Source organism: Ostrea edulis, chromosome 4, assembly GCF_947568905.1.
Source record: "Ostrea edulis chromosome 4, xbOstEdul1.1, whole genome shotgun sequence".
NCBI classification, from domain to species: domain Eukaryota; kingdom Metazoa; phylum Mollusca; class Bivalvia; order Ostreida; family Ostreidae; genus Ostrea; species Ostrea edulis.
Window position 1 is genome coordinate 32,528,860 of NC_079167.1, and position 15,057 is coordinate 32,543,916.

Consider the following 15,057-nt stretch of genomic DNA (forward strand, 5'->3'; position numbering starts at 1 on the left):
TGAGAGAAAATCAAATCAAAAAAGGGGCACCAACTCAGGGCATGTTTTGTGCACCAGCACTAGTATCTATAGATTACATGTAATTTAGGGTCATGATTTATTAACTACACCAATATGAAATACAAGTATTGATGTAAAAGGGAAATATGCTTTTTCATTAGTCTGTCATAATCTGACTTTGATGTATACTCCCTACCCACATGTTTCAGCACCAAAGGAACTGTTCCCCTGTCACTTTACTTACTAGGCAAAACATCATTCTATTTATGATCATTCATCATATAAATCTGTACAAAAATTCTGAAGAAACGTGGATGGTTTGAATAATTGGGTGATGTAACAAAAGGATGAGTGTCGATTTGGCGAGTTGGATGCTCGATGTCATTTGACTGACGTCGCCTGACAATCGGGCTGATCCATATGCTTTCGGCTCATTGGAAGTGAATTCATCAAACCAACCCACCACGGCTCACCCGATGAATTTAGTCGCATTTTCTCTATATCATAATTCACCAATGGAGTGGTGCAATGTCGGAAGTAGATCTACGTCAATCGACCAGGAGTTTAAATTCAAGTATGACAACTTGTTGGGTTTTTTTAAAACATTCAAATGGGGGAAAAAATCTTACAGACAATATCTTTCTGCATGTTTTCAGTTGATAGTTTTCAATATTTGTATTTGTATTGTTTTAAAATATGACTAATCTTAAAGCGAACTGACAATCTCAGGATTCAGTTTATGGAAATCTATGTTTTTCAAGAACTGATATATTTTAAAATCAAAATCAAAATCATCCTATTCCAGGTTTACATAATCACTCAATTCTATCCAACCTTCAGAAATATTTGGATCAAGTAGATTAAAACACGGTCCATTTACAGATATGAACAATAACTACGTTACCTTTATCACAATTACAAGATGATCTTTTTCAATCATTGACAGTCATATTTATTGAATTGTTCATGTATCTGAAAAATTTCTATTCGGTATCTGTTGTTATCAATAAGCCCGTTGTTAGATTAATCACCACTAATACTACTTAGGTAGCAGGGGACAGTTTCGCACTATAGGCCCGGTCAACTTTTTAAAAAAAATGGAAATACCTCCATATTTGAAGTGATATTACATGTGCGAAAATGTATACAATAATTTCAGGATACATGTCAAATGTAGCTGAGTGCTTAATAAAAATGTTGATATACAACATATAGGTGTCACCATGATTCCTAGCTTATAGATGGGTGGAAAAACGAAACTAAGACACGTGGTCAGTTGCTGAAGAAATTCCGGTGAAAACGTGCATGGTCCAGCAAAAGGTCTGTAGCTAAGAGGGAAAGTGGATGGCCCCATATGAAAGGTAGATTTCTAAGAAAGACAGACAGGGTTCTTGATTGCGCACAGTGTCTAAATACTGTGACGGTTGGTGGGGTGGGGGGGGGGGGTGGGGGTGCGGATTAGCCCAAATGAGAGAAAATCAAATCAAAAAAGGGGCACCAACTCAGGGCATGTTTTGTGCACCAGCACTAGTATCTATAGATTACATGTAATTTAGGGTCATGATTTATTAACTACACCAATATGAAATACAAGTATTGATGTAAAAGGGAAATATGCTTTTTCATTAGTCTGTCATAATCTGACTTTGATGTATACTCCCTACCCACATGTTTCAGCACCAAAGGAACTGTTCCCCTGTCACTTTACTTACTAGGCAAAACATCATTCTATTTATGATCATTCATCATATAAATCTGTACAAAAATTCTGAAGAAACGTGGATGGTTTGAATAATTGGGTGATGTAACAAAAGGATGAGTGTCGATTTGGCGAGTTGGATGCTCGATGTCATTTGACTGACGTCGCCTGACAATCGGGCTGATCCATATGCTTTCGGCTCATTGGAAGTGAATTCATCAAACCAACCCACCACGGCTCACCCGATGAATTTAGTCGCATTTTCTCTATATCATAATTCACCAATGGAGTGGTGCAATGTCGGAAGTAGATCTACGTCAATCGACCAGGAGTTTAAATTCAAGTATGACAACTTGTTGGGTTTTTTTAAAACATTCAAATGGGGGAAAAAATCTTACAGACAATATCTTTCTGCATGTTTTCAGTTGATAGTTTTCAATATTTGTATTTTTTTAAAATATGACTAATCTTAAAGCGAACTGACAATCTCAGGATTCAGTTTATGGAAATCTATGTTTTTCAAGAACTCGTATATTTTAAAATCAAAATCAAAATCATCCTATTCCAGGTTTACATAATCACTCAATTCTATCCAACCTTCAGAAATATTTGGATCAAGTAGATTAAAACACGGTCCATTTACAGATATGAACAATAACTACGTTACCTTTATCACAATTACAAGATGATCTTTTTCAATCATTGACAGTCATATTTATTGAATTGTTCATGTATCTGAAAAATTTCTATTCGGTATATGTTGTTATCAACAAGCCCGTTGTTAGATTAATCACCACTAATACTACTTAGGTAGCAGGGGACAGTTTCGCACTATAGGCCCGGTCAACTTTTAAAAAAAATGGAAATATCTCCATATTTGAAGTGATATTACATGTGCGAAAATGTATACAATAATTTCAGGATACATGTCAAATGTAGCTGAGTGCTTAATAAAAATGTTGATATACAACATATAGGTGTCACCATGATTCCTAGCTTATAGATGGGTGGAAAAACGAAACTAAGACACGTGGTCAGTTGCTGAAGAAATTCCGGTGAAAACGTGCATGGTCCAGCAAAAGGTCTGTAGCTAAGAGGGAAAGTGGATGGCCCCATATGAAAGGTAGATTTCTAAGAAAGACAGACAGGCTTCTTGATTGTGCACAGTGTCTAAATACTGTGACGGTTGGTGGGGAGGGGGGTGCGGATTAGCCCAAATGAGAGAAAATCAAATCAAAAAAGGGGCACCTGCTCAGGGCATGTTTTGTGCACCAGCAACAGTATGTATTGATTACATGTAATTTAGGGTCATGATTTATTAACTACACCAATATGAAATACAAGTATTGATGTAAAAGGGAAATAAGCTTTTTCATTAGTCTGTCATAATCTGACTTTGATGTATACTCCCTACCCACATGTTTCAGCACCAAAGGAACTGTCCCCCTGTCACCTTACTTACTAGGCAAAACATCATTCTATTTATGATCATTCATCATATAAATCTGTACAAAAATTCTGAAGAAACGTGGATGGTTTGAATAATTGGGTGATGTAACAAAAGGATGAGTGTCGATTTGGCGAGTTGGATGCTCGATGTCATTTGACTGACGTCGCCTGACAATCGGGCGGATCCAGATGCTTTCGGCTCATTGGAAGTGAGTTGATCAAACCAACCCACCACGGCTCACCCAATGAATGAAGTCACATTTTCTGTACAGTACAATTCACCGCTGGAGTGGTGCAATACCGGTAGTAGATATACGGCAAAAGGCGGGAGATTAAATGTAAATGCGATGATTTTTTTTTTTCTCAAGAGAAAGAGGTTTGATAGACATGAGTATCCTCTGATATATTTCAGAATAAAATTCTCAATCCCTCCATGAAAACGTGTGAATTGAAGTAATCTCAATGCCAAATTATTACTTTAAAAGTTGAAGTTGTGGATATTTTGAAATCATATAGTCACCCTCGTCAAGATTTATAAAACAATTCGAATTGATACATCATGTTTGCAATTATTTAAAATTATTTCGATCAATTACAATGACACACGGCCCCACATACGGGTGTGAATTTTGAATGTTGATGTAATTAGAATTTTTCGTGTGGTATCGTCTGTTATCAATGACTAATTAATGAGATGGCATTTGATAGTACGTCATTACGACTGAAAAAAATCCGATTGAGGCGTTTGTTGATATATTAATCATTGCACAAATTCTGAAGATACGTGGATTATTTGAATAATTCCTTGATTTAACAAAAGGATGAGTATCGATTTGGTGAGTTGGATGCTCGATGTCATTTGACTGACGTCGCCTGACAATCGGGCTGATCCATATGCTTTCGGCTCATTGGAAGTGAATTCATCAAACCAACCCACCACGGCTCACCCGATGAATTTAGTCGCATTTTCTCTATATCATAATTCACCAATGGAGTGGTGCAATGTCGGAAGTAGATCTACGTCAATCGACCAGGAGTTTAAATTCAAGTATGACAACTTGTTGGGTTTTTTTAAAACATTCAAATGGGGGAAAAAATCTTACAGACAATATCTTTCTGCATGTTTTCAGTTGATAGTTTTCAATATTTGTATTTTTTTAAAATATGACTAATCTTAAAGCGAACTGACAATCTCAGGATTCAGTTTATGGAAATCTATGTTTTTCAAGAACTCGTATATTTTAAAATCAAAATCAAAATCATCCTATTCCAGGTTTACATAATCACTCAATTCTATCCAACCTTCAGAAATATTTGGATCAAGTAGATTAAAACACGGTCCATTTACAGATATGAACAATAACTACGTTACCTTTATCACAATTACAAGATGATCTTTTTCAATCATTGACAGTCATATTTATTGAATTGTTCATGTATCTGAAAAATTTCTATTCGGTATATGTTGTTATCAACAAGCCCGTTGTTAGATTAATCACCACTAATACTACGTAGGTAGCAGGGGACAGTTTCGCACTATAGGCCCGGTCAACTTTTAAACAAAATGGAAATACTCCCATATTTGAAGTGATATTACATGTGCGAAAATGTATACAATAATTTTAGGATACATGTCAAATGTAGCTGAGTGCTTAATAAAAATGTTGATATACAACATATAGGTGTCACCATGATTCCTAGCTTATAGATGGGTGGAAAAACGAAACTAAGACACGTGGTCAGTTGCTGAAGAAATTCCGGTGAAAACGTGCATGGTCCAGCAAAAGGTCTGTAGCTAAGAGGGAAAGTGGATGGCCCCATATGAAAGGTAGATTTCTAAGAAAGACAGACAGGCTTCTTGATTGCGCACAGTGTCTAAATACTGTGACGGTTGGTGGGGGGGGGGGGTGGGTTGCGGTTTAGCCCAAGTGAGAGAAAATCAAATCAAAAAAGGGGCACCAGCTCAGGGCATGTTTTGTGCACCAGCACCAGTATGTACCACGGCTCACCCGATGAATGAAGTCGCATTTTTTGTATATTACAATTCACCGCTGGAGTGGTGCAATACCGGTAGTAGATGTACGGCAAAAGGTGGGAGATTAAATGTAAATGCGATATTTTTTTTTTCTCAAGAGAAAGAGGTTTGATAGACATGAGTATCCTCTGATATATTTCAGAATAAAATTCTCAATCCCTCCATGAAAACGTGTGAATTGAAGTAATCTCAATGCCAAATTATTACTTTAATGCTTGAAGTTGTGGATATCTATGCATATGATGAATTCGTATATTTTGAAATCATATAGTCACCCTGGTCAAGATCTATAAAACAATTCGAATTGATTCATCATGTTTGCAATTATTTAAAATTATTTCGATCAATTAGAATGGATCAATTTGGACTTAAAGATTGTTCCCGAGAAGAATGAGAATGAAATTATTCTGTTCGCCGGTTTTGATATTATCCATAAATCATCGATCGCAATCCAGGACCATCGAGATTCGGCAGTACACTATAAAAATGTATAATTTGGAATCATTAAAACTGTGAAAAAGAAGAAATACTTCTAGTTAAATATAAAGATTTATTCTAAATCGGTTTTTAAGTGTTTTTTTTAAAAAAAAGTATCTTTATAAAATCATGCATTTAATGAAAACTGTCCGTTTTAGGTTTTTGTATTTACAACACAGTACTAGATTTACCGCTAAATTGAGAAGGCGACATTTCAAGTTTAAGAATTTATGCTGATAATTTTTGACTGTTTTTTTTTTTAATTGTGTGAATCAATTTGGACATAAAGATTGTTCCCGAGAAGTATGAAGTTATTCTGTTCGCCGGTTTTAATATTATCTATAAAACGTCGCAATCCGGGACCATCGGGGGTCGGCAGACCGAGATTTACCGCCCGTCGATTGTTAGTCCGTTCTTACACTATAATTTTGACTACGGATTACTCTGCTTACCAAATTAAGATATAGGGCTCACGGCGTGTGTAACCGATCGACAGGGATGCTTACTCCTCCTAGGCACCTGATCTCACCTCTCGTATATCCAGGGACCCGTGTTTGCCCAACTCTCTATTTTGTATTGCTCATAGGAGTTAAGGTAGTACTCTACATCGTCATAATGGCTGACTTCCTTTAAAAACATGGATAAAAAAATCGATATCAACAATATTTGACTTTTCCTTTTTCATTTAAATACCTAGCCGAGTAGCTCAGTAGGTTAGAATACCGACTGATTAAATAAAAGAGAAAAAAAAAAAAAAGAATACCGACTGATGAACTGTAGGTCGCAGGTTCGAGTCCAGTAGGGGTTTTAAATTTTTTTCAGATTACCTTCTACTAAAACTGTATTTTTTGACAAAATAAAGTAAATTTGAAAATTTTCAACTTCAAAATATTGTTGTACATATCCTCCACTTTTCATCTACATCAAATTTCTCTAGTGTAGCATACCTCCTTAAGAGATTGATCGCGTTTCTTTATCTTCACCTTTCATTAGCTATAACCTTAATAGTCACATCTTTGTCACAAAGTCATAACCAATAAACAGGTTGACACATGGATCCACTGGTCAAATTTAGAATGCATTTTCAAATTTGCGAGAGTAGAAATATATTTCTACATGTACATGTATATAAAATGACTTGAAAAATTAGGGTCTTTTTAGCTTTTCCCCCAACATTTTGAATGCTAGGAAAACTAAAACAAATTAGGATTTTTAAAGGAATTCTAGGGCCGCTGGACAGCTTGGTATATCTATAGTAGTGGGCCGGTGATGAGTGGTCGTTCTGGTTACGGCTTGCTTTTCGGTGTGACCTTGTGGAAATGAAACATTCTCAATCAACATTGATCTCGGTAAAATTGTGCTGCGAGTGATAAAATTTCATGATTATATTTAACTGTTTACATTTCATCTTTACATCGACTATCCAGTTAATCGTAATACTTGTTTTGAATTACATTAATCACAAGACTATCCGGATGTTTTCTACATTATGCAGGACACGCATGAAACATCAGTCAACGAATATCATGAGCCGGAATGATTAATTGCTTACAAGTATTTGCAGTCCATATGTACTTGCATGCAACATGCAAATACAAGCTTTTCCTGAAGATTTTCGTCCAAATCATTCAAAACTTTCATGTCACTTTTAATAAATTACAACGTCTTGTGCAATTGATAAATTGTTAACACAGATGTGACGTGAACCGTAACCCACCTTAATGGCATGCAGAAGAATATTCAACAACACTTTACATACAACTCGTACTTTGTCATTCCATGGTTTACTGAGCGAACGAACAGAACTGGATATATATAATATCAAACAGTCAAGTTCTGAAATACTTACGAATTCATGTCAACTTGGATTTTATATTAAATTAAAGGTTTACATTTAAAATCATTACCGCCATGTCACAAAACATTGATCTTTGTATTCCCCCCACCCCCTTTAAAAATTCTAATTTTCCATACAAATTGACACTGGTGTATTGCAATGAACATGTATTTAATCCTACAATGTATAAATATATATGTGGAGGGGGGGGGGGGGTATTAAGGGGGACGTATCACCCCACTCTTCTTTTCCCTGCTCCAATAAAACAAATATACGTTCCTAAACCCCCAATAAAATTTAGACCATTGTTTCCTCCACTTCGTTCAACAACTTCTCCTACAAACTGCTATCCTGTGCGTTTCCACCAAATAATCACAATTTTTGCAAGATCCTGATATTTCACAGATTCCTCCAGTAGAGGAAATTGAAAATATATTCTTTAAAGCAAGAGAGACTCGGCTTCAAGTTTTCTACCATTTTATAGTAACCATTGCCCTTTGTGCACTCTCTCCTCTTGATGTACCCAATGCACTAGCAAATACCAAAACACATCTGTATCATTTTCTTCCTCAAATCAATGCAAAACAACACATTCTCATTCCTTAATCATGAAGTTCCGTTTTGACTCAAATTGGTTGGGTGGGGAAAAATCAAAAAGATTCAAAATTTACTCATGTTTTATTATGTATTCCATAGGAATAAACATGAAGAATGGATAAAAATGAAACACCACACCATCTCACATTGATAACTACATTCAGACACTTTCATACCAATGCATTCATGTAAAATCCAAGTGGAACATATTAACTAATATTGTGTCCATAGTCACAATGTAGTACCATCATAGTATAAAATTATGTGTATTCAAATACCATTTTACGTATAAAGATACACTATTAACTGTTCACATAAAATTTCTTCTCTAAGTCAGGCCTACTTTTCTTGATAACTGCAAAATAAAATAACACAAGTCATTACTAATGCGTACCAGGTGTTAAAACATTCAAAACAGCATTTATAATCCGTACAATCATCCGTATTAAACACTTACCGTTTCATACACAGTCCAAGAAAGGGCTGCGGTCGAAGTTCTTCGAAGGGTCCTTGGAACGATGCCCTTAAAAAAGCCTTGGTATCCATTTGTCTGAAAATAAGAATTCCTTTCAATCAGTACACTAGGTTGTTTTGTTGTAGAAAATTGGGCCACACGCTAACTCTAATATATGTATGACAAACTTTAATGAAAAGACTTGAGGGCGGGGGGGGGGGGGGGGGGGGGGGGGCCGTACCTTGTAGATGTATCTGATGGTCGACATAATTCTCTTGTGGTTCTTCGAGTCCATCTGCATGTATGTTTTGACAACATCTGCTGGTTGAGTGATGACCGCCGCAATACTTCCAGCAGTTAAACCGCACACAACGTACAGCTGATGAACAAGGGTTTGATCAAACACCCCTGAAAGGGAAAACGTATCAAGGCTAAGCTTTCTCCGTAAACTGCAAGTATGGGTATTCAATACTATCTAAAAGTCTTAACTACATGCTTTCTTCTTCATCTTCAGTGTCACAACACATACACGGCAACAAGTTGACGCCTCCACAACACTACTACAACAGTCCCGCAGTCGTTTATTCGAACTGCAGTCGACTGTTGGTATGTAGCGTCATGAAGATTTCATGAAAACATTAAATCAACATTACCTCAAGCAAACCCACATCTTTTGAGGTACTCATACATCTACAAAAAGAAGGTCAGTTAGTCACAGGTTAAAGCAGTCAGAACACCAAGTCTGACTAAAAAGCATGGACAGCTTGATAACTTTCGGGAGCACTTCCAAAGTGCTGTCATTTTTATCTAAATGTGAAAACCCAAAAAAGTATTAATGTCACAAAATACATCTAATGATATCAGCTACATTGGTACATGTCTACTGTCTAAATATATTGCCAAAATATCAAAACATATCACAAGCAAGATTTCGTAATTCCTGTGAGAAACAACAAAACTATTTCCATCAATTTGAAAATTAGCAATTTGAAAGTTCCAAAAAGATATCAAAGCAAATCCAAACTGTTATATAATATCAGGAGCACATTAACATACGTATGTTTAACATTGTTTACAGGTACTGATTATGTAAAATATATTTTATTGAAAGATTCAAATTGTAAACTTACTTTCGTTGACCATCTTCTTCAACTTGGTGTAAAACATGAGGTAAATTCCTGAAAATGGTACATCTCTGACAAGTGTTGGTGCCATTCCACTGCAAAGAGCTAAAACAAAAAATAGGGGGGCATCAATACCATTCACATCAAACTTCTGTTTTGCAAAAAAAAAAAAGAAATACAGGGAGAAATGGTTTTACCTCTCAGGCCCTCGGTGTGGTACATGTGGAAAAGTCCCCTTGGAATACTTTTATAGTCAAATAAACCACTCTGAAATACAATCGAGATACTCTTATAACAAATTCCTAACTAATAAAGTGGAAAGTGCACAATAAGGTCTGCTAGATTTACCCAACTGACAAGTTCGAATACTGACCTCATAACGCGTTTTCAACACTGTGATGGGAATAAGGGTTACAACTGCAATGGTTCGAGCAACTGCCCCAATTAAGACGGATTCAATTGCACGTTGTTGGCTTGATCTGTAATAATGAAGAATTTCACAGTGTACGCAAGAATTTTTATGACATGTCAAACAGGAATTATGCTGTATAGAGAGGCCCTCATGGATTATTGCCTCTGCCCAGTGAGATGGACAGTCCAAAGTGACCGAGGATTGGTCACATTTAAAGCAAGATGCAAGACTTTGTAATTAAATATTAAGCTACACTGCACAAAACAAATGACTATACTCTACACAATGCAAATGAACCGAGTACACTTACTGGAATTTAGATTTCAGCACATGAATGGATGAGAAATATATTCCTACTCCTGGGACACATCGGGACAGAGACTGAAAATGGAAATAAAGTTATGATGAAAATTACCTGAAGCAAATTCAAAGACTTGTCATCTGTTGCATCAGATTCTGTTCTCTCTTTAAGTGGGACATCAGTTCATTTTCATAGTAATGAAAAATAATTTATCTGAAGGAAAATACATTTACATGCCAAACATGCAACTTTGAGTTGAAGTAACATCACTCTTAACCTTATTCTGTCACAGATGAGATTTAATATCCTTAGATAGTACATTCAACTTTAAAAATCGTGATACCAACCGGTACAAGTCCCCTCCAGAGTGCCAACACGCTGTCCTGTCTGACTACAGCATTCGCTACAGACACCATACTTATCCTGCCACTGAAACCATAACAGAAAGATAGTTTACATGTTGTTTTTTCCTTTATTTATTTGACGACTTGCCAATAATGTGTTTGTTTATGTAACAAAGTTTGTTCTTGAGCCAATAAAAAGCTTTCTATAATATTTTTTCCAAAATCTGAAAATATACAAGCAAGAAGCACAGGGCGAGTTTATATGCTATCAGTAAATAAATTCTTGTCTTAAATATTGAATGATTCTCACCCTGTGGTTGCACAGGCCAGTGGTACCTGGATTTGGAGTCTGGTCTTAACCAAATCCAGTGGCTGGAACAAAAGGGTGGAGCACGTTCCACTGCAACACCCGGCAACAAAGGACTTTGCAACTGGTGACTGCAAAAATAAACGAATCACATGGTGATGCACGTGTACCTTATGGAACTGTTCAAGGTTATCTACCTGACTACGTACATATTAGTCCCCAGGGCCGTAACTGCCGATGAGGCAGACGAGGCAACTGCCTCGTCTGATTTTTTGGCAAAAAAGAAAATAAAATTATATAAATGTTATATTATAGGATATATGTTTAAAATGAAGACAAGCACCTTTGTCTTTGACACCATATTACGATTCTTTACATAGTACAAATGAAACACAAACATGATAAATTGGGATTTAAAAAGTGTCATTTTCAGTCGTAAAGTCAATCGGCGGCCCCCAATCCCCTGCCTCCCCTGATTTAGAACCCTACTTACGGCCCTGGTCCCACAAAAATAAACTTGGGTGAACCATATGTCATAAAGAGAATACGATTTTCAACTTACATATCTTTTAATTACGACACCAATACTTACTGTAAGGCCCATGTTGTTTACAAATATTCAATTCCAAAAACGTGAAGTCGAATCAGTCCTAATTGGAACAGTTCTTTAAATGTTGAAGCTTGTTTGTGCAGTTCACGAGGGGCACCTACCCCTAACGTTTAGACACACATGGTTAATAAATTTAAGTGATTCCAGCGATATCTAACTGATTTACGACAAAAACGCAGAAAAATTCAACAAAATATCCCGATAGCCTTCCACTTCTTCTCTACGAAAATCTTGTGTGCGTAATATCAACACGTTACGATGTTGTTTATATATCAAAATATTGCTACGCGTTCATGGCGAAGAGCCAACTCGAATAATATCCATCATATGATAAAACCAGTAGTCTTACGTACATATAGTTCATTGTTTCTTACTTATAGATATGAACCGTATAACATTCGACGCAATAAATTGACTTACAGAAACAAACAACCTCTGCACTATTTTTCTTAGGGCAATAATTCAACACGGGAAGTAAACATCACATTTTCCAGTTATAACCAGATACTTGCGGTCCTAAAGCAGATCGATGCATGGCAAGTGCGCGGGCCTATGCGTGAATTATAAAGGCCAAAAAAAATTTGTTACATGTACAGTTTCCACAGTAGTATAGGGTACAGCCCGAATAGGCTATTGAGTTGAATATATATAATCAATATTGTCAAAAGATATTGTGGGGAAAAAATCTCAAATTTATGGAAATTATGCCGATGGATATAGATCATACGATTTTCCCCTAAATACCTTATTTACAACAAAGTAGACTTAGCACTGACTCCTAGAGTACGTATGAATGTGTATTTATTATTTTTCATATATCCATATGTTTTATTTATTTATTTTTTTAGAAACTTGTGTCCACAGCACTTGGGGGACTTAGAGGGGGGTTAAGGGCAAGGGTTGTAACACCATCCCCGTAACAAAGGTCTTTTTTATGTATAATCTCCCCTTTTGACCGGGTACAAATTAAGCAACCCCCCCTTTAAAAAAAATTCTGGATCCGCTACTGTATATTGATATTTCTTTTAAACAATTGAACTCCACCCCACGAGTTGTATGTTATATACAGAATAGTTTCATAAATTATGGGTCAGAACACCCACCCAAGTTACTCTGTTCGGAATATATCGGAGCACTATATAATAAACTGCTGAAGCCCAGTCACGTGTGTCATGATTATAATATAGGGATGCTTCATGTTCATTTGAGACTTCTTTTTTCCCCCATCCTTTTACACGATTCTATGCAAACTTTAAAACCGTTATCGTGGCCTTGTCTTGGTCCCTGGTGTCAAAAAAATAAACCCGAATCAACAAATTTCAAACCTTTCATCAACGAATACTTTGTGGTAAACTGTTCTGAAGAAGAAACAGCCGACAGACATGTTGATCAGAATTCATCATCGAAAGAAGGTCTTAGATCAAGCACACATATGCATGGAAACGAAATACAAGATCTATTAGAGGCGACTAGACTTAGTGTTATATTAATTTGCTCTTTCAGTATAATTTTCTCCGGGATGGGTGTTTCGACTAAGTAGACTCTCATCTCAGCTAGGATTATACAGTCAATTAATAGATCAATAAAGTATTGTAATATCCATCCAATGGTTGGTCAAATTTTACACAAGGTTTTGCAATAAATACTTCAAAATTTCACGACAATTTTGCGTAAAGATGACATAAAAACGCTTTTAGAATAAAAACAATGATGTTTATAAAGCACATGGTATACCAGTTAGTCGACTCACTAACGGCACTATCCCCACTCCTACCTCTTGGTTGACCAAAAAAGTGTCATGTTTTGTTATTTTGGGATTGAACACCCCCCCCCCCCCCCTCCTGGAAGGAAAAGTGGTTCAAACTTGTTTTGGAAAAATTATGGATCCGCTCCTGTATAAAGAATAAGATATACATGTATACCGACTTATAGTTAAAATGGTGGGTGACAAAGGAACAATAAACAATATTAGCCACCTACAAAGACAAAAAGCGACAGAAAGCACATGGCCACACTTTATGTGATGTCCATTGCTGCGACTATCAAGCTTTTTATGATTTCAATGCTGATAAAGATCTGTTGGGATCAATCAATCACCTGCATGGTTGCTATCCTTGATGTGGAGCGCTCCTGGAGCTCCGGTGATTGCAGGGAACAGTACATAGTCGTCCACCCTGGCGGTTTCCACGGCCAAACGAAAGCTGTCCTCTCCTAGACTCGACTGGAAAACGCGTATCATACCGGTATCGTCATTCTTCTGTCTACAGATAACGGCGGCCATATGCTGACCTCAGCGGCTACCATAAACGGCAACAGCCATCAAAGAGCTCGTGATAGGTTTCTACCACCGCCATTATCAAGCCACCATGTGGACCATCCCATAGATTACAATAAAACCCCCATCGCATGATTCATCTAAGTGCATTGCATTCAAAATTATAACATCAAGCTTCGAACGGACACCTGGACATTTCTAGAACAATATTAGTATGTTTATTCCTCAAATGCAACCCACTAAACTATAATCTTTGGGTGGGTAGGGGGAATGTAGGTAGCTAAGAAGGAGGGGGTGTTTTATTGGGGAATACATATGTAATAAGTCGCAATCAGATCTGGTTTAATTGACTTTAAGATCTTTTTAAACCCCGAGTCAACTAGCACCAAAAAACAAACAAACACTTTCCGTTTAAAGTATTGTACATACTTTGTAAATATATACAATGTATATTACCATATGTACTTATACTACGTACCTTTACTATCATTACTTGTATTGTTGTTATGTACATGTATACATTTTTATTTTATTTTTTTCTGTGTGTATTTCTGACTGTTTTGCATTAGGATACACGGTGGTACTTACATGTAATACAAATAAGTATTATCATGTTCAAAATGTCCCATGTATGAACATTGCTCATACTAATAGTGCATATTTTGCTCTTGTTTTGTTCTTTTCTTTTTATCATCTTTTTTTTTTTATAAACATTGCACATTGAAATGTTTACAATCATGTATGCTGTATGCCCGAGAGGGCCCTAATTTGGAAATAAATCATATTCTATATTACCAGAGATTTGTTGGGAACTATTTTCACAGAAATTCATTGGTGTAATATGAATTAAGTTATCCAACAGGGTTGTTTTTACTTCAATACACAGTTGTAAATAATTTTTTAATGTTACTCTCGCATTGAAAAAAATACTTTACCCAGTAAATACTAGGGAAAAACTGATATAACAGTGCAACTCGTTGGACCGCAAATATTTCAGTGTAGTGCTCGAACGATTCGCCATGCATCCCAGATGACACCTGCATGACACCCTTGTGATCTTCGAGTTAAGTAACATGATGGTGACCTTCGGAGAAAAGTGGCATGATGAGTGTCATAAACAAGAGGTAATCTTTTCC

The 15,057-nt window shown here is 36.4% G+C and overlaps 1 protein-coding gene across 1 annotated transcript; it reads right to left on the reverse strand.

The window, feature by feature from the left end:
- Window positions 1-8,156: 8,156 nt before the first annotated feature.
- On the reverse strand, window positions 8,157-12,127 carry LOC125669879 (mitochondrial glycine transporter-like). The gene is made up of 10 exons (XM_048904717.2): window positions 11,629-12,127; window positions 11,040-11,167; window positions 10,733-10,814; window positions 10,395-10,465; window positions 10,046-10,151; window positions 9,870-9,939; window positions 9,679-9,777; window positions 8,790-8,956; window positions 8,552-8,644; window positions 8,157-8,449 (listed from the first exon to the last, which is right to left on the reverse strand). The coding sequence occupies exons 1-10, from the start codon at window positions 11,638-11,640 to the stop codon at window positions 8,423-8,425; spliced, it is 855 nt and encodes a 284-aa protein (XP_048760674.1). The 5' UTR covers window positions 11,641-12,127; the 3' UTR covers window positions 8,157-8,422.
- Window positions 12,128-15,057: the final 2,930 nt, after the last annotated feature.

Coding starts and splice junctions, on each gene's coding strand:
- LOC125669879 (XM_048904717.2), bottom strand. Junction 10,152..10,394: donor GTGCTGAAATCTAAATTCCA/GTAAGTGTACTC, acceptor TCATTATTACAG/ATCAAGCCAACAACGTGCAA. Junction 9,940..10,045: donor TGTTGAAAACGCGTTATGAG/GTCAGTATTCGA, acceptor ATTGTATTTCAG/AGTGGTTTATTTGACTATAA.